Source organism: Nicotiana tomentosiformis, chromosome 8 (assembly GCF_000390325.3).
Source record: "Nicotiana tomentosiformis chromosome 8, ASM39032v3, whole genome shotgun sequence".
Classification (NCBI taxonomy): Eukaryota; Viridiplantae; Streptophyta; class Magnoliopsida; order Solanales; family Solanaceae; genus Nicotiana; species Nicotiana tomentosiformis.
In genome coordinates this window covers 124,650,853-124,670,595 of record NC_090819.1, presented here as the reverse complement: position 1 = coordinate 124,670,595, position 19,743 = coordinate 124,650,853, and the positions used below count along the sequence as shown (strand labels likewise).

The 19,743-nt window shown below is 35.9% G+C and overlaps 1 protein-coding gene across 1 annotated transcript; it reads right to left on the bottom strand.

Annotated features, from left to right (window-relative positions):
* Positions 1-774: 774 nt before the first annotated feature.
* On the bottom strand, positions 775-15,536 carry LOC104095299 (SNARE-interacting protein KEULE). Its single transcript, XM_009601400.4, has 21 exons — positions 15,144-15,536; positions 11,667-11,725; positions 10,926-11,007; positions 9,831-9,909; positions 7,846-7,896; positions 7,001-7,097; positions 6,886-6,918; positions 5,610-5,735; positions 5,349-5,540; positions 5,173-5,256; positions 4,994-5,092; positions 4,837-4,913; positions 4,405-4,501; positions 3,309-3,434; positions 3,140-3,235; positions 2,666-2,785; positions 2,506-2,583; positions 1,979-2,175; positions 1,722-1,812; positions 1,503-1,592; positions 775-1,147 (listed from the first exon to the last, which is right to left on the bottom strand). The coding sequence occupies exons 1-21, from the start codon at positions 15,214-15,216 to the stop codon at positions 1,094-1,096; spliced, it is 2,001 nt and encodes a 666-aa protein (XP_009599695.1). The 5' UTR covers positions 15,217-15,536; the 3' UTR covers positions 775-1,093.
* Between the last annotated feature and the right edge of the window lie 4,207 nt (positions 15,537-19,743).

The following is a 19,743-nucleotide window of genomic DNA, read 5'->3' as shown; positions in this document are numbered from 1 at the left end:
TATCTAATTAATATGTAAATACAAGATATGATACAAAAAGGCGTAAAAGGACAACACTAGGAACAACTTGCCCTTCAGCTTGCCTGTTAAGTGCATGCCTCAGACGAGGGGTCATGAGTTCGAATCTTTAGCAGCTTGTGAACGTTACCAAATTTTGAGCACCATCCAATGGACAAAAAGTTCCGCTAAAATACCTTTTAGCCAACTTAAAACCCTATTCTAAAAAAACTACTCATTCTCTAGAATTTGCAAATTCTGAAAATTGGGCATGTTGCTTGTGTTTCCATTATAAGTGACCTTGCTACTTTTTTCTTTCTCGACGATAAAGTTGAGTAATAGTACTAATTTACTGAATCAAATGGTTGTTGATTTTTTGAATGGTTATTTGGTGCCTTATTAAAAAATTGATATTATTTCTAATGAAGTTATTATAAATAAATTTCAGAAAGTGAATACTCTGAATAGACTTATAGTAATATACTCGAATTGCATTTTATTATTATAATATGTTTTGTTAATATGATGTCGTTATATAAATATTTGTTTACTTTCACTTTTTTAAATATCAACACCACTTATGAAAAGTTCTGCTTACCCCTACTTGTTTAGGACTAATGCGTCGTTGTAGTTGTTGTTACTAAGTAGTAATGTCTACTACACATTTAAGAAGTTTCTTGGTTCTTTGAATTAGGAAATCTTCATTTTATTACTCTCTAAATGTCTAAATTCTGTGCGGAAAAGAGGTGAAAAAAGAAACACCAAATTATAGTAGCATTTTTCTTCCAAATGGCCCTCTATATTAACAGAAATGACATTATACACACAATGCAGTCTTGAATGGGACCTATAAAAATGATACAACACACCCAAAAATCCCTCTTTTTTTTGGCTCATAGATAAAGCATAACTTGTGGCATAACATTCTAGGGAATCTGAATGCTCCCGCAACTCTGCATTACCCTTCAGCGTGCCAGACATCTACCAGAAGACGTCAAAAATGGAAATGAATCAACGTAGTTTGGTATGATTACAATTGGAAAGATAGCCTCGGAACTAAGAGAATTTGCTTGCAATCTCCACCAGCAATTCATTTCTAGATCTGCAAATCATCCAACGAGAGTTCATCTGCAGTCAAGAGCTTTAATTTCTGCAACAAAATCAACCATCAAAAGTCAGTGTGAGCATTTATATCTTAAACTTCAACCCTGATACTGCATTATCGGAAACCCAACATATAGAACTTGAAAGGGTACGATAAGTTGGGCACTACAACTAGTGCTCCAATTAACAAATCATGGAGTCCAGAGATTCACGTGTCTCCAGCTTTTCTACAAATGCTATTTGTGGTCCAAAATAATGCAAGAGAAGCAGGTACGCAAGAAAAATGTAAAACAAGACTCAGGAAAGGACAGGTCTTATCGAAGATACTCGACGCGATCGCCTTCCATTTTTACAGAAACCAACAATTAGCAGTGTGGGAGGAAGCAGATGGAGTGTCATACCGTAATGAATTGTGGAGGGTCATCGAGGCTCGATGAACCTAGAACTACTTCTCTCTTCAGCTTCGTAGTTAACTTATGACAAGCCCGCAACTGAAAACCATAGAAGGAAATAACTTTAAGATTAACGCATGTCACATTTAATCTTAAAACATTAAAACCCTACCAAGAAAACCAAATATGAGCCTAACACAGAAAGTGTAAAGTTTGAGAAAATAATACCTCTGATCGTGTAGCCCCACCAACTATAAATACAAAAATACGTTGACCCATTTTCTTGAAATCACTTGATGCATGCCTCAGAATTGAATCACTACAAGAAAATGAAAGAATTCAGACTGCTAATCCCCTCAGGTGCAAGATTCGCGAGTGGGCAAATGTGCAGTGGAAAGGGAAAACCAGCACTTCCTTTCAATAATTGCCTAGTGTTGGCACAAATGATATCATGACGTATAATGGTCAGGTGCAATAAGATGTACCTTGAATAACCATCATCAGAATTTCGAGGGCGGGCCCACGTAGCCGTCCTTCTCGATCTCATTGAATGAGGTGTTGGAACTTGATTTGCTTGTACTGATGCAGACTGAGAGGTCCCATGAAAAGTTGGACTTGGATCATTCATGCAGGGATAATCATTCTTTGGTAGTTCCCCTTTACTGAGTTTTTCAACAAGTTCCTGCAAGATAAGAAAAGCTTTGATCAGTTATCTCAACCAACACAAAGCAGTGACTCTGGACCCTGATATTAGATTTTCTTCTAACTGTGGGAGCTAATAGTCATGTCCACTGAACTTTGTTCTTTGTCCCTTTTTTTGTTGGTTTTGGTGGTGGTGGTGGTGGATGGGTGGGGGTGGAGGTGGGGGGGATTGTGAGGGGAGAGGAATGTGGAAGCGACCTGAATTGTCAAGCCTATTGACATATTTGGCTTTACATCTAGAACAATGACGACCAAACATAGTCAGAATCAGCCATTCATAGATATGGTGTTTACACCCCATGTCGCCTACCTCTATCATTGGGTAAAAACGAGACAATTGCCATGTTGCTGCTTCATCGGTACGGTCTTTTCTAGCAGCGTGCTTCTTCTGTCATAAAAAATAGAACAAGGAAATCTACATCAGTAGGAGCTCATCATAAATGAAAACCATTTCACAGCCAATCGTGTACCTTGTGAACGTCAAACTTGAGAGAGAAAGGTCCTAGTGAGCTTTTCTTATTATCCGATGATCCCTCCAGCAATCTCATATTGTACACAGCATTCATGTCATCTTGGGGCAATCTCGCCAACTAAAGGGATAAGAATGTGAATGCTCATATGTACAAAATAGTCACCATAGAATTAGAGCAGTGTTGTCAACCATTCAGAATAGTATTAAAGTAAAATCAAATAGTCAATGCAGTTCCACAAGACACAAGTTAACATGAAAAGGAATCAGAATTAAACAATGCCGATAGATGAGAATTCAAATCAAACAGCAAAATTGTGTTTTGGACCGCTGAGAAGACCATAACATGCAGTAGCGACCACTTTATTTAGGTTTTCAAGCTGTTAGTAGTTCACCCAAGAATAAAAGAATCTCCAACATATGGTGATATACTTATCCGAAATAAGATATTAGAGATACAACATAAATCACCAACCTCCATTAACTTGGAGAGTTTGTCACTTTCAAGCTTCTCAGGATGAACAGCTGCATAAATCATCATTAAGCGTAACTTGTTTTCCCGTGTCACATCCTGCAGACCAAAGCTAATTGCTCAGATAAACAGATCTACATTATGGAGGTCTAACAACCTATACCATCTCTACCTGATTAACCCTCAGGAAATTGATCAGATCCTTAGTTCCTGCGTCTCCGAAAACAAGGTTCTGCTCTAATTGTCCAATTTCTTTTAGACTTGACTCCCTAATAATTCTGTTTAGCTTCCCAGCAATCTGGATTAGGGGAAAAAAGGCATGGTCATCACAACACACTGAAGACGTCTTCAATAAAAGATTTTATCCACCATATCCACAAACTCTAAATTAATATGTGCGGAATGACCTATTAAAGGTTATTCCACCAGCACACATAAAATCAAAGAATTACTCTACAGCTACTCAGAACGTCCCCTGACCAGTCACCATCACAATGAAACTTTCCTCACCAAAGATAAACTCATAGATCACACAGAATAATGTGCTAGCTCAAGTGAAGCACTGGAAAATACAGTGTGTTTTAATACTTGCAAGGGTAAATGGATCATTGCAGCAACCTGTTCATGTGCATTTAACTTTTCTTTTTCTTTTTTCTGGATAAGATGTGGCAACGATTTATCAGAAGATGCCATCATTTTTCCGACACTTGTTAATAGTATCTGGATGTGTTTCTTATATATGTCTTCCTCTCTATCTAATACAACAGAGGTTGAGTAGGTATAAGAAGTGAGTAAATCTGACTAGCATCTTAGAGGAATAAGAATAAAAATTGACTGGAAGACAGAATCAACTCGTCTTGCACTCTTAGGGATAATAGATGTTGATCAAATATATTTCACCTCCATTTTTTATGTTGTTTAAGATAGCTTTGACTAGGCATGCAAATTGACTTAATTTGACTTGCATTTTATATAAGTAGAGTAATGTTAATATAGTTGGAAAAATAATAAGGAAAATTGGATTAGATGAAACATGTTAGCATAGAATCCCAAATGCCTGTAGTCTTTCATAAACAATTTCTAAAAATTTAGATGATAAAATTACACAGAGCAAGAGCCTACAGCAGTTCACAATAAGGCTTAATGAATTACATAAAAATTGTCTCTTATAGCATCTTTAGTTGCTTTACATTCAAAAGTGCAGATAAAGCATCAAATTTCATACTTAAAAAATTCTAACCACCGAGTGAAATTTTCAGAAGACTCACATCAACATGGAGGGAGAGCTTCTCAATTTGTTCACTGTATTGAGGTAAAGCCTGAACCATCTTTTGCAAATCCCGTGTAGATAATTGACCGCCGTCTCTACAATTTCGAGAAAAAGTGGAGTAAGCAACATAACCTATCAGAGTTAGAATCTAAAGAATAAATGGATAAGACGTTTTCTAGTAGATGAAGATAGCCTAACAGGTGTCCAACTTGTAAACATAAAGTTTTCGATTTAGATTGCTACAGCATCTCATATACTCTCAGGTCACCCATTGTCCGAATCAAATAGAATCCTAGATACTTACATCCCAGATATCACTTCTTGCAGATTGCATAGATTTTTTATTTGTATCATGACAAAGCATTTTCCCAGACGCATTAAATTGAGAAAGTTCAGAAAAGATCTCATAAACTGCGTAATTGCGACTGACCTTGAACCTTGATGCATTTGAGCAGCTTTATTCTTTGACACAAAGTTTGTCATCTTCTCATGCAACCTCTCACTAGCCTGACAAACCAATTACTGGTTAGAGATAGCATAAACACATCCTATTCCAGATTTAAAAGCTAGTTATGCACAAGACCTACATCTGCAATGTGTGCATGGCGGAGCTCTAACCAAATAGGATCATGATCCTCCAAAAGAACCTCTTTCTTCTCAGGAGGGCCACCTGCTTTGCCAGGAACCTAGCCTTACAGTAAAATGTCACTCTTTAGGTAGATTCAACAGCATTTCCCATTATAGAGACTCAGAAGGCACAACTCACCTCATGCACATATTTATTTCCCTCCATGTTTAACAAGTCATGGCACATCGCATCATATGTCCACTCATGTATAATGGGAGCAATCTGTAACACAAAGGGTGATAGAGAAGCATGTCAAGAAAATGAAAAATAGACAAGATTACCATGAGAATGGAGGAAACAACATCAACTAAAACCTGGTCTACTGATCTATCCAGAATAAGCAACTCGCATGTTTCTGTCTGCGGAAAGTGAGGAAGAGTAGATTTGTACTTAGTAAGAGAATTCCAAACAGCAGCTGCAAGCTTTGTAGGAATTAAATCCCGAAAGGTTGTCATGGTAGTAGGATCAAGCGATTTCGCAGTGCGGTAGCGCACATAAGGAAATTCCTGTAGAAATTAATTTTAGCAAGGGCGTCTCTATGCTCGGAAGCTCCAGATCAAGGTCTAAATGCTTACCCGTAATGAAGCAAAAACTGTAGCAATACGGTTGGCCATCACATTCAAACACAAATCACCCTTTCGAGAACCTTCATCATCTCCATAAAGTTCTTCAAGCGCCCTCTCATTATCGGTGGTAAAACACTATAGGGTAACATGCACGTGTAAGGAAGTGATAGATCGATTACAAAGTCTAAGAGAGATGGTTTATCAACTATAGGACCAAATTAGTAAATTATACAAAAGAATTTCCTAGACAATGCATTGCTGAAGGGCCACCTTCCCCCCCTATAATCTCATTTCTCATTCAGATTAGCGACAAAAGATTAAGTAAGAAGCTTTGAAAATCCTGGAACTGACAACTAGAACACAGTTGTTAAACTCTAGATATATAAAACAATGTAACTTTTGTTTTCATGTCGAATCATTTTAAGTTGTTAACTGGGTGAGCCATGGAAAGTAAGAAATGAGAGCTAAGAAAAGATTTCACTCAATCAAATATGGGTGTGCCTTCACTGCGAAAGAACTAAAAGTGGATAAAAAATAATGAGTTAGGAAAAAGCTCCAGACTGAGTCCCAGGGCTTTGGTTCAATTGTAACAGTAGCTTAATGTCTAGGTTAGACACATGTCACGAGTTCGAACCCTACCATGGGCTCATTATCACCCGAGTTACAAGCTATACGCCAGCTGGGCCTTGAGGATTTCTCGGTTAAAAAGCTACAGACTAGGTGATAATTCATACGTGTAATAACTGCATGGAAGAGGATAAAAGTGCTTGAGAGCCAAGGGGATATCATCAGGATATCAAATGAATAATTGGACCTATCATGTTCTTTTTTCCTTTCACATGCATACACCACGGAAGGAAGAGAGGAATTGATAAACTACATAAAGTTCCTTTATTATCACGTTCTTTCTCTAAATATGAAGGAAAAGCAAAATTCAGGTATGACATCCAACTGGGCATGATGTTATTTAACTCTGGTTCTTCGAAAAATATCAAGAAAAAGGATCAACCCATTTTGTAACGTCATAGATCAGTATTCTATACAGCCCCCAGGGAAAAATCTGCTGGCAAAAATATGCCATATTTAAAGCTGTTGCATTGAAATACCTTCTTACCATAGGAAGTAACAGTCAAGAAGTTTGCTATATTACAATATGATCCTCGGTTTCTCGCAGCATCAGTGATAACAAAGGAAAGCCCCCCAGAACTTACATTATCTAGTTAAGCACGGGAATCAAAGCAGAGTATCACAAAATTCATGTTCTGACTGATGCATCATCACATACCTGGATATCATTAGCAAAATACTCCAAGTTCATCTGCATAACAAAACCCTCAATAAGAACTGTGACCAATTAAAACAATAAGAAGTAAAATTATTCACAAAAGAAGGATGATAACTTCTCTCAAGGCACCAATGCGAGACAGAACACTTGAATCCCTCTTTATGTAATTAACCAACTCTTTAGCAATAGGTGAACTAAAGAAGACAAATGCCCTGAAAATGAAATAAAGAAGAGTAGAGGATGAGAGAGAGAGAAAGGAGAAAAAATAACAAAAGCAAATCAGATTCTAACATCTAAGATATTAAAGTTTCCCTCCATCTTTAGAAAGGGAAGCTAAGGAATTGACAATCAGGCTTTAAGATATAGAGAATAGACCAGGTTGAGATAAACAGCCGGCTTCTCATACCATGAATATCCATATGTGGTCTCATTATCAAAAAAGGACAGAGGTCTAAATGCGGTGCGGGTAACTTATTAAACAGCTGTCTTCTCGCACAAGTTGCATTTAGGTGGGACTGTATCTGCACTATGTTATAGTGCATTCAGTAAAAAACAACGTGAAATTTCACAAAGAACAAATCTATCTTTAAGTTAATTACTGCATAGGGCGGTCTTGATAGAATCTTACTAGTCTAGACAAAAGCTCCTAGATATAAGAGAGTCCCGCAGAGAGATTGGACATACGGGGTTAAGTGATAAAACGTTTTATCAACATATACTCGGGGCAGCCTATTCTTCTCTCAAAATGTCCTCCGCCTATACGTAGTATCTTTTTCCCCATCAAAAAGGATGTCAAGTAAATTCTTTCTTTCAATTATATGAGTAGTGCATTTATAGCAATAATTCATTATTTCTATCAACGGAAGTTAACAAACTAGTGCACAGCTGTTAGTAAAAATATATGCCCAAGACAAAAGGCTTTCAGAATGGAACTCAAGAGTAAGATATTTCAGGACGTACTTTCTGTACAAAGGTGATTTACCAGCCATGTCAGATAGAAACATCACAACACTGCAAACAAAAGAAAAGGTTAATGACAAGTTCTGTATGTGTAAAGACAGAGAAGCTACCTCTACATATTTAAGTATAGATCAACAGCAAGACTGATATTAGTAAAAAGTACAGAAGGACTAGCATGGTAATAACAACACTTATCAACAGAAGTTCTACAACTAGCGTCACACAAATTTGTAGATCACCCTTGGAGAAGAACCAAAACAGAATGGTAAAACCTCTATTACAAATGGAGCTTGCGATAAGAGTGATTAAACTAATTGCTCGCAATATCTGTGTGTCTCTCTATACTCTGCATGATAACTTATATGCAAAGCAAATTCAAAGACAAGATTACCTTTAAATGACGTTCATAGACAAGATTGCATATCAAAAGGAAGAGATAAAAAACAAAAGAAGAAAGAAAAATATTCACAGATAAGATACAAAGCCATACTCCTCCGCGATAAGGGTAAAAAGTACATGATAATAAAACAAAAATTATCACATACTTAACATGCTGCAACCTCAAAAGTTCTTAGTGACCCCAATTTAACTTCTATCGTCATATATTATGGTGATGGATACCAAAACCGAAAGTAGAATAGAAGCTTGTAACTGATTACATCCCCCAACACACTCTTGTTGCTGGTCATACATCTATAAAAGTTTACCTTACTTGTCAAAAAGAACTGAAGTAGAAAAGATTTACTAAGAGCGTATTCATTCATATTAGAACAAATGGTATAAGTCCTCAACAAATGGTATTCATTCATAGGAGGTGTGAGCGGTTGGCTCTAACGGGTATGAGAAAGAGGTAGAGGGCGGCCTAAGAAGTATTGGGGAGAGGTGATCAGGCAAGACATGGCGCGATTCCAGCTCACCGAGGACATGTCCCTTGATAGGAAGGTACGGAGGGAGAGTATTAAGGTTGAAGGTTAGTAGGTAGTTGAGTGTTTTTCTATTCCGTTCCGTGTGTAAGTCTAGTCGGTCAGTGTCGTGTTTTAGTATGCTAGTGGTACATGTTGTGCTCGTACTATTTTCTAGGACCTTGTCACTGCACTGATTATTGATATTGCTTTTCCATTCTTAGCTCGCAGGTACTATCTTTCTGGTTATATTGTTGTTACTATTCTAGTGTCGCATTTCATCTTCTTGTGTCGAGGGTCTATCGGAAACAACTTCTCTACCCCAGGGTAGGGGTAAGGTCTGCGTATACACTACCCTCCCAAGATCCCACTTGTGGAATTATACTGGGTTGTTGTTGTTGTTGGTACAAGTCCTCAACAGTCATAATCAAAGTGTAAAAGGTTACTCCCTCCATCCGAATTTTATGTGACATCATTTGACTGGACAGGATTATAAATGCTAATTTTATTGGTATATCATATTGGTCAAAGTACATTTGTAAATAGGAAAACACTACAAGAGTTCAACTCCGAATAGTTCAGTAATTCGAATTCTAAATAATTTGTGGAATTTGTAAAAAATTAACATTGATGATTACATTGTGTCAAATATAAAGATTCCAAAATGAAGGTGTGACGATCAACCCAACAAATGTAATCAACGTATTCCATAAATATTTAAGCACCCACAATTAACAAAAAAAAAATGCTCGTTTGCAGCATTTTGCAACCTAATGTTGTTTCTTTTTTGTGATTTGCACTCTATCCTTTTATAGTTTTATGACTACTTAATATCTTCCTTTTTTCTCAAAATCCTGAGTTCTTTGAGTTGCACTGTCAGTACATGCTTTTTGCCCCCTTCCATTTTATTTTCTTCTAAAAATCTATCCATGAGGTGGTGCAAATCAAGTGCACTGAGGGTACAAAATGAAAAGAACTTAATTTGCAACATAGAAACATAAACCTAAAAATGGTAGAGGATATGAAAGATTGAACTATATAAGGTAGGCAAAAAAAAGAAATTATAAGGGGAGCATTCAGTACTTTTCTTTTGTTGGTTGGATGAAGTATATAGCATCCATCGAGGGGAGCGGCTGCCGTCGCTTGTATATGTCTTCAACCACTGCAGAAAAAATGCTTTTAAAGATCAAATTCAGTATCATACAAGAGAGGTAGACACTGAATTTGCAGAACCCCACACCTTCGCACTGAAGACCCAGCAGACAGCACATGCTAATTCACTTATTCAAGACCAATTTTCATTAAAAATCATCTACCAATAGACAATAGTAACAGACAAACCACAGGATCGGAACATGCTATGGTGTTTGTCTCATGAAATTTTTGTTAGCTGCTATATTCTATAGCAATATGACTTTGTTTTATATTTTCCTCAGGCATTAATACATGTTTCTCCGGCCCAATTTTAGGTTTGACAATCTTTAACAGAAACGGGACAAAACCACAAGGCAACCAGTAAAAGAATATAGATTGCACCTACACCTTCAGAGGAAAAGATAATAATCCGCAGAAATGTCATGAATAAGGTAATTTTGCACCTTTATATATGCTAAACTGGAAAACATAGCTTGCTAAAATACAAGGGCACAAGAGAAAAAAGGAGTAAAAACACTACATCCTATTCAGTAACATAAAGGTGAATAGGTTGAATTGAAGAGGGTAAGATTATAACTGTAATAGGGATATCACCCGCTACATGACACTACCAACATCATTTATGCTCTTTACTTCATTCTGTGACGCTACCAGCATGATCTTATATACCTTCCAGTGAAACTTTTAAGACCACATAAACCCAGGAGAAAACAAAACAATTTGCATATTTAACTACATGTCGAGAGCCATCTATTCAATTTGGACATGTAAACTTAACTTTCGTATGTGCAAGTGTATACACAAAATACACAAGTATGTCTCACATCTGAAATCATGTTAAACTTATAGACAAATTTATTCTTTTTTGTTCTGATACGGTAAACTTTTACACAACCATCAGTACTTTTTTGATAGCCTCATTTTTTTTTTGATAACAATACACAACCATCAGTACTTGATTCATCAGCAAATCAAGACAGAAGTAAAAATGAATATCCATTAGACTGGTCTTTTAATACTTACATGAAACTCCTTCCTCTGTGATATCTGCCATCTTGCATGAGTATGACATTATTTTAACGGTTAGTTTGTCCATGATGAGTACCTGCAGGATAGAGGATCAATCAATAAGCTGTCTATGAGTTTCATCAACCTGTAGTCTTTGGTAATTTAATAGAAGTATTTCCAGCCACTTCGACAAAAGTGGGGGCATAACCTTGGCATGAATTGGTATATAGACTTTTTACATTATTTATAACTACGATATATGACAAGCACCAACCAAAGCACGAAGTTGAAAAACCCCAGGACGAAACCTGAGTCCATTTATATAAATATCTGAGGCGTGAACTAACTAAAATGCTATAATTCCCAAAAGAGAAAAAAGGTTGAAGTAATGGTGATCACATCATAAATGCAACAGTAGCAGCATGTGAAATGCAACAAATATCATTTCTAACCTCAAAGACAGCAAATTGTGTCGGCGGGTGTGTGATGGCAGAAGAGTACAATTTGTACCATAAATGAGATCTATGAAATCTTACACATAAGACAAAGTTCCTAATATTTTTCCGAAAAATTGTTCCTAAAGAATACTAACAATAACATGATTAGTCCAGTGTCATAAAGCTAGGAGTTTTAAAATTTACAGCATTTGAATTGATAGGGAACAAGATTTTCATTTAATATCACATAATTTGCAGTACAAAATTTCATAAATGGAAGCATTTCTCCAAATTATGAAACAGATTGTAGTCGCTGTACCTTCCATGCTGATTTTGAGTCTTTTGACTTGGCTGACCTGAGCATTTCATATAGTAATCCTACAAAATATAGAAGGAAGTGGATGGAATAGGTTGATACAAACAGAATATTAGACGAATACACTTCATTGCAAGTGAAAATAAGTGAGGAAGAAATAAGATTCTTAAGGCAGAACTTGAGATCATCATTAATTACTAGAAACACATAATTTATCATGTATTTCTCATAAGAACAGGACAAGGCTGCATTAGTGCAACTTGAGGCTCTATCTGTAGAAATAGTAGGAAAAAATTAACTGGATGGAGATCTATAGCAGATCCTGAGGTGCATTAATTAGCAACACGCTGACATGAAATCATGGCGGAAAGAAGCAAGTAAAACTCTAAAAGTAAGAACCTTTTTCCCATTATTGCAATTTACAAACTAAGTTCATTAGTTTCTCATCTTGCAATGACCTATTATAAACATCATAATTGATCCAAAAAAAAATTAAAAATATAATACATATTCCAACTGAACACTGACAAATTCCTCTTAGAGCCACTCATCTAAAGCTTAGTCATATTTCAATAATTCTTGTTTTTTAGCAACATATTCAATGTAATATTCTTCCAGATGAAAAGGGAACTTGAACAAGAAATTACACATTCAGCCAGAGTGCTTAGCTAAACAGGGAAACAAACAGGGAGGTCGTTGTGATAGGCGCAGACAATTAAGGTTAAGATGCGTATCAACATTGTAGCTACTTCTTCACACTTTAGTTGCAAAGCTTTTCCATTTACTCCTTGGGTGTCAATCTTTCTTTTATATGGTAAAACCTCATTCTCCCAACCCTCACCCGCAGGAGTCAACAGTGGTCCTTCCCTCTTTGCTTCCTCGTTGACTCGAACTCCCAGCATGTTAATCGGAAGTAGAGACTTCTTGTCACTAGAGAAACCTCATTTGTCTATTCCTAGAGTGACAATCTACTATATTCCCTTATAATATTAGTGCAACATTGGCAAAACAATTAAGCAAGGTGTTCAACTGAGTGAAATGGATATATAGAATTCATATAATCGACTCGAACTAGTTTGAAACCGAGGCTAGTTGATTGACTGAATGATTGTTCAATGGTTGCCACAAAAGCCTTCCTTATTCTTTTCTTGGCAAAACAAGTTGTTCAATGATTTTCAGCTCCTTAAATGAGCATCCTCACGTCATAACCTCATTATATCTAGCAACTATTTGTTTGCTCCTAGCTTTAGACCGATGGAGTTTGAGCTCCTGCCATTGCTAGGCAGTCATTTGACTCATCTATCTATCTCACCACTAAACAGGGGAAAAAACACTAGTCACAAGTCCATTTTAAGTCTTGTCTATGGTTTTAGTGCCATTACTCTTGCCCTCCGCCTCTAGCCAACGAGTGCTAAGAAGTGACATTTGATTGTTGGCAGTAATAAGACTCCACACTCGTTGACTTCAAGTTTTCTAGATGCTTGAAACCAAATGCAATCCTAGCAGAGCCACCTCTAGAACCTATTCAAGCCAACTCTGACCTTGACTAACTCTAACTTCAAATTCTAGATTTTTCTGACAATTTTGCAACATGGTGCTAGATGAAAATAAGAGATATTCCCAGATTTGGTTGGCCAGCAAGTCTGAATCTTTTTCTGTTAGTAGTCACTATAACTGATTCCTAAAGCAGGAGGGTGATCGGGGCTTGGAAATTGATTTGTAAATCTATGTTCCACCTAAAGTTTCATGTTTTGCTTTGGTAGCAGCAAGGGAGAAGTTTTACTCAAGATAAATTGAAGAGGGGTATTTCACTATGTAACAGATGCTTTTTTTTGCAGTAGTTCTTCAGAGAATTACAGCCATTTATTGTTATATTGCAGCTACACTTGGCAGATTACGTCTCTATTTCTCAACCTGTTTGGAGTAAGATGGGTAATGCCACAAGATGTCAAGCAACTTCTATAATGTTGGGAAGGACATAGGGTGGATAGCAGATGCAAATAGATTTGGAAGACTATTCCCATGTGTATCATCTAGACTGTGTGGCTTGAAACAAGCAGGAGGTGTGTTGAAGGGAAGGGTAAGAACATTTCTTTTGTCAAGTTTAAATGCTTACAGAACTTTTACTTCTGATGCAAAGGAAACACATTAGGATAGTATGTAACAGTTTTTGGATTTTTCCTGACTCTTTGAGTCAATAGTCAAAGTTTGATATTCTTTTTTTTTCTAATAACCGTGGTGTCTGGGCCAGCTTGCGTGCACCTCGACTAATTCCACGCGATACCTGCCACCTCCCACCAGAATATTTTCTGAGTTTACACTAGAACAGAGGGTATAATTTCATTCTCACGTTGTTAGTACAGTAAACAACCAAGTAAGCTACAGTAGATGATGCTCGACATAGTGGAAGATAAAAGCCTTATTTTCTGAGTTTACACTAGAACAGAGAGTATAATTTCATTCTCACGTTGTTAGTACGGTAAACAACCAAGTAAGCTACAGTATATGATGCTCGACATAGTGGAAGATAAAAGCCGCAACAGTTGTCTAGTCATTTAAGGGAATTTACACATGAAGAAGAAAACTCTTAACCATTTGCCAGAAAGGGAGACTCAGCACCAAATATCCTGAGGTTCATATGCTTCCCACAATATTATGCAACAATTTATTTTCAATAAGCTGCAGCACTCAAATCCAACACCATAAACCTCTGCCACCAATTTTATTATACTACCACCTAGAAGCAGTAAGAAAATCTTACATCACCACAAAACTTCAAGGCAATCATGTTAGATAATAACAAAGATTCTAACTTTTTCTTATAGTGATGCACAATTCGAAACTCGGTGGATAATAGGCCCTACCCTCTACCCTTCTCCACTTAAATAGAAAGCTTTTGTCTGCTGCTGGGTTTAAACACATGAGAATAATGAGATGAGCCTAATTTTAGGTCACTAATAATGAATATAACATACTATCCTGAGGACTCATTTTCACTCCAATCCATCTTATACATTTTATCTTCCACAAAACGAAAAAAGAATCAATGACTTCTTTAATTAGATCACCAAACACTAATTCTCAAATGAACGTAAGCAAATTAATAAAAAATTAAGCATCCAATCATTCAACAAACTATGCCTCAATCCTGAACTAGTCCATTCCGCTTTATTCGAGCACATTTCATTACACTAATGGTAAATTATTTGTCTTAAAAATTTAAGGATAATTACAATTTGTCTTAAAGAATCATTAGTAGCTACACAAATATATGTTACAGATTTCAACAGGAGCTGGAGTAATTAAAAATCCTCACACCACAATTTACGAGACTGGATCAAGATGAAGCATTTCTATTCAACTACAATTTTGATCATTAATACCCTTAAAGTAGCACCAAATTAGGCTGAAATCATATCATTTGGAAGCAAAAAGTTGAGCAAATTAAAATTAAGCAAATTATGAAAATAAAATACTCACTGTCACGGGAAACTTGCCGGAAGTACTTGTAATCGCTGCCCTGCGACGATGTATCGGAATCAGACATCGACATTTTTTAATTTTCACCGACAATAGTTTCAATTAAAAGTTTTCAATTATGTGTATGTATCTCTCTCTCTTTGTGAGCTTTAATAATTGATCAATTTAACAGATCGTTGTGACTTGTGATCGAATTTGAAATTCTCAGTGGTTTAACAATCAAGAAAGAGAGAGAGAGAGAGAGAGAGAGAGAGAAAGGGGTTGAGTCGTAATATGAGGTAAATTTCGAACGTTGACTGTTGAAAGCCCCAAAGTTGAATTGTCTCCGACGCTATGACTATGACCCGAATTTCACATTGTCGGGAGGTTGAACCGGGTGGAACGGGTATGTAGCCGCCGTCCAAAGGTCCGTACCCATATTATCACGCCGTTTCGAAAAGAATTAAGTGGATTAAAATACGAGGTCAAATTATCTAATTTGTAGTCTCACCTCAAATTATTTCCTAATCTTTAACATATTTGAAAATTACATAATAAGTACTTAAATTCTTCATTTGTTAGAATAGACAAATTCAACAAGTGTTTAAAAAAAATCAAAAAAATAATGTTTGACTCCAAAATAATAATAGTATCATAAAAAAAAAAAATAAAGTGAAACTTCCATTTAAAGAACCAAAGGAATTTTATTATACTAGTCCTTTTGTTTCACTTTGTTTGAACCTTTTCAAGGTTAAATTGACTAATTCTCAGCATAAATTCGGATATAAATTATTTAGGTTTCTTTAAAAATAAAATTTATATATTTAAAAACTATATAAAAAGTACTATAAATCATAATAATTAATAATTTAAAATATTTATAAACTATTTACACAAAATATGATCAAATAAAATATTCTTTGACTCTCCAAATAGTAATAAGTTTATTCCTATTTAAACGAATATATTAGAGTATTATTTTTAAAAGGTTAACTATAAGAAAATGTGACATATTAGTTTTTACATGATCTATAAAGATATACTATATTTTTTAAATGTCTTTCAGCGGAAGTCATACGGAGCTTTGTTTTGATAGGGAACAAAAAAGATGTTCACAAAGGAAACTGCCAGGAATATGTAGCTAAGACCCGATTAGGAAAGTCTGGAGAATTACGGTTAAACACCTGGCTTTGATTGTTTCAGAAACAATGCCATATTAAGAAAATTATGCACGCGGTTAAGTTGTAGACGCGGTTAAGTTTCTTCCTAATTCTGGAACATTAGAATCATTTGTGTATGTCAATATTAGAGGTGAAGGCTGTTAAAATCGTATCTTTTAATACGAAAAATCTTTGATTAATCTTCATGATATTCAAGGATGATATGCAAGGATGGAGCTAGCATTTGAGTTATAGATTCGACAAAATCAGTAACTTTAATCTAAATCTTTTATTTGTCTTAAGAAATCACTATATATATGAATTGTTAATTCAAAAATCGGTTATTTAAACGAACTGTATTTCCGAATCTATAAACTTCAAATTCTAGTTTCGTTTCGAATGATACGAGCTTAAAAGCACGTTGGTCGAACGACAACCTAGAAGGACGAGTAATACAAATTGAAGTTCATGTATTACATTTGGTGAAACCACCATGCATGATCGCGACTATATCAACTACTCCTTAAGGATTAGTATGGGATTTATCACACAATCATTTAAAAAGAAAAAATGGGTAATAATTTGGCCACCAACTTTACTTCCAAAAAGAGACTTGTTTATCAAAAAAAACGGATAAAGTTGAATTTGTACGTAGTTCTAAGGGTATGTGGTATAACTTGACACAAATCTTAAGAGTAAATAGAAAATATCGAGTGTTGACCGTAGAGAACGAAAAATAAGCAAAGTTGGAAAGAAGTGTTGGTAATCTGTATTCAAAATCAGAAAATCATGTAAAGTAAAAGAGAAACAGAAATGCATAGGAAGAACAAAATTAAATCCGAGCCCACTGAATTCACAGTGTGTCCTTAAGGAATTTAATCCCCTCACTGTTGCCTAAGGTATACGGATTAATTCCTCCCAGGATAGAACGGAATAACTATTCTGTGATAGAGGCACTTCAAATCACAAAACTTCAGCGAACTCAACAAACAGAGCAAATCACACTTGACACTTATATTTATTTAGAAAATAATGCAACGATGTTAAAAGGAGGGGAGAAGATTTCAGATTTTCCATTTTTTTAAAATGAGGCCAAACATCTAAATTTATAGACAAAGGAAGGGTGAGATGGAGAGGTGCAATCCAAAAGGTGCCTCTTCCATTTCTCATTCACACCCTTTAAAGAAAAAACGCAACAATCCCCCACATAAATGGGGAATGGACATATGGGAAAACAACATGCATGAAAATACTGTGTGATTTGCAAATAAGGATTAATCACATCTGGATAAGTAGGTTTTCCTTTGAACTTTCCGTAGTGAACTTATGTCGGATATACTCGGTCAATCGGTAGATTTGATATCTTTGAACCGTCGAGCTTTGGTGTATACCTAGACAACCATATGTCACACAATCAATCCTTAATCGTCTTTGGTTCTCACGGTTGTGTTCGTTTCAGCCATGAATACCGTCTGATTTTATGAGTGCTTAAAGAATGGGCCTTTACTTTCATTCCCCTTAAAGCGACTTACACTTCACACTCACATAGGTGATTTCTAAACGTGTAATCCTATAGACACACTACCTGGTCATATCCTGCCAGACTTAGCAAATCATTAAAAAGCTTTAAGCTTTATTGACTCATCAAAAAGCCTTAATGTTTTACCTTGATTTCTGAACATTGTCTTCATCACGAGAATGTGTTGAGTTATTTGACAATGTTGAACCGTCATTCATAACTTTGTTTGATCTCTTTGAACCTATCTCTTGGGATCTCCAGTCTGCTAGGTAGAGTTACCGCCATGATGACTTGTCTTAGGCCTTAGCCCCATTCCTTTCGATGATCTTTCAACTGTCTCTCTAAATAGGCCTTTTATAAGTGGATCCGACATGTTATCTCTTAACTTTCCGTAGTCAATCGTGATAACATCACTAGAGAATAGTTGTCTAACGGTATTATGTCTCCGTCGAATGTGACGAGATTTTCCGTTATACATAAGGCTCCTTGCCCTGCCTATTGCCGCTTGACTATCGCAATATATACATATAGGTGCCAAAGGTTTGGGCCAAAATTAAATATCTTCCAAGAAATTCCGGAGCCATTCAGCTTCTTCACCGGCCTTATCTAAGGCTATAAACTTAGCCTCCACTGTAGAGCGGTCAATACACAGTTGTTTGGACGATTTCCAAGACATTGCTTCTCTACCGACTGTTTAGAATCGGTTGAACCGGTGATCTAATTTGCATCACTATGCCCCTCTATTATCGCGGGATACTTATTGTAGTGCAAAGCATAATTTGGAATATATTTCAAATACCTCAAAACTCGTTTCATTGACATGAAAGTTCAATGTAAATTTTCTTATGTCGTAAACTAATACGTCTCGACTTTCGATTCCATATCAAATTATTAACTACACTTAATGTAATAATAGTATATTATAACAACAACTGTAATGATTGGCATCAGTTGTGGCCACAACCGTTTAATATATAACACATTTATCAATCACTCATCCATTTTCAAGCATTTGTATGTTATTTATTCATATGCCTATATGATATGCAAATTATAGCACCTCCATTCATGAAACAAATCCAACTTGCAATGGATTTTGGTCATGTTCATCAGTTGGTTAACCTCATTATAGACCAACGTATTAATACATTCGTTTATGAATGATCATGTTTATACAAAATATATAAATGCACTTTTCATGAAAAGTCACAGCCTTTCAGGTGACTCCCTTTCATAAAGAGCTAAACATTATAAATGTTCAAGAAAGAACAAATTATTTCTGGAATAGCACGTAAACAACTTTTGAATTTGTAGTTTCATTACTAGTCATCACTAAGACTGAACAATTAATAAATTCATCGATACCGTATCAATATCCCTAAGGATTCGTGGGGTTCGAAGAATCATATCATCTAATTCTTCTAGATAATATATACATCCCGTCTAGCATTAGCTTTTGTTATGCATAAGCTAAATGCCCCCACATTTCACATGTTTCATGTGCCTTTTCTATCAACATATAATCCATATATAAATAAATAATGACTACATAATTTAGAGTATTCTTAATGTAAATACACTAGTTTGAAACCATTTGACAATATTTTCTAGTCAAATTTCGCATACCATTGTTTGAGTATTTGTTTTAGTCTGTAAAGTGACTTAACAAGTCGACATACCTTCTTTCTTTTCTAGGAACCACGAACCCTTCAGGTTGTTCCATATAAACTTCTTCCTCCAAATCTCTATTTAAGAAGGCTATCTTTTACGTCCATCTGATGGATTTCAAGGCCATACATGGTGGCTAACGCTATTACCATCCGAATAGATGTAATTCTCGTTACGGGTGAGTATGTGTCAAAGTAATCAAGACCTTCTCGTTGTCTTAATCCTTTGGCAATCAATCTTGCCTTATATTTGTCAATAGTACCATCAACTTTCA

Excerpts from the sequence above, each read along its gene's own strand:
- LOC104095299 (XM_009601400.4), bottom strand. The coding sequence starts at position 15,216 with ATGTCGATGTCTGATTCCGATACATCGTCGCAGGGCAGCGATTACAAG. Across the intron at positions 11,726-15,143 it reads CCGGCAAGTTTCCCGTGACA|GATTACTATATGAAATGCTC; the intron begins GTGAGTATTTTA and ends TATATTTTGTAG. Across the intron at positions 9,910-10,925 it reads CACAGAGGAAGGAGTTTCAT|TGGTTGAAGACATATACAAG; the intron begins GTAAGTATTAAA and ends TTTTTTCTGCAG.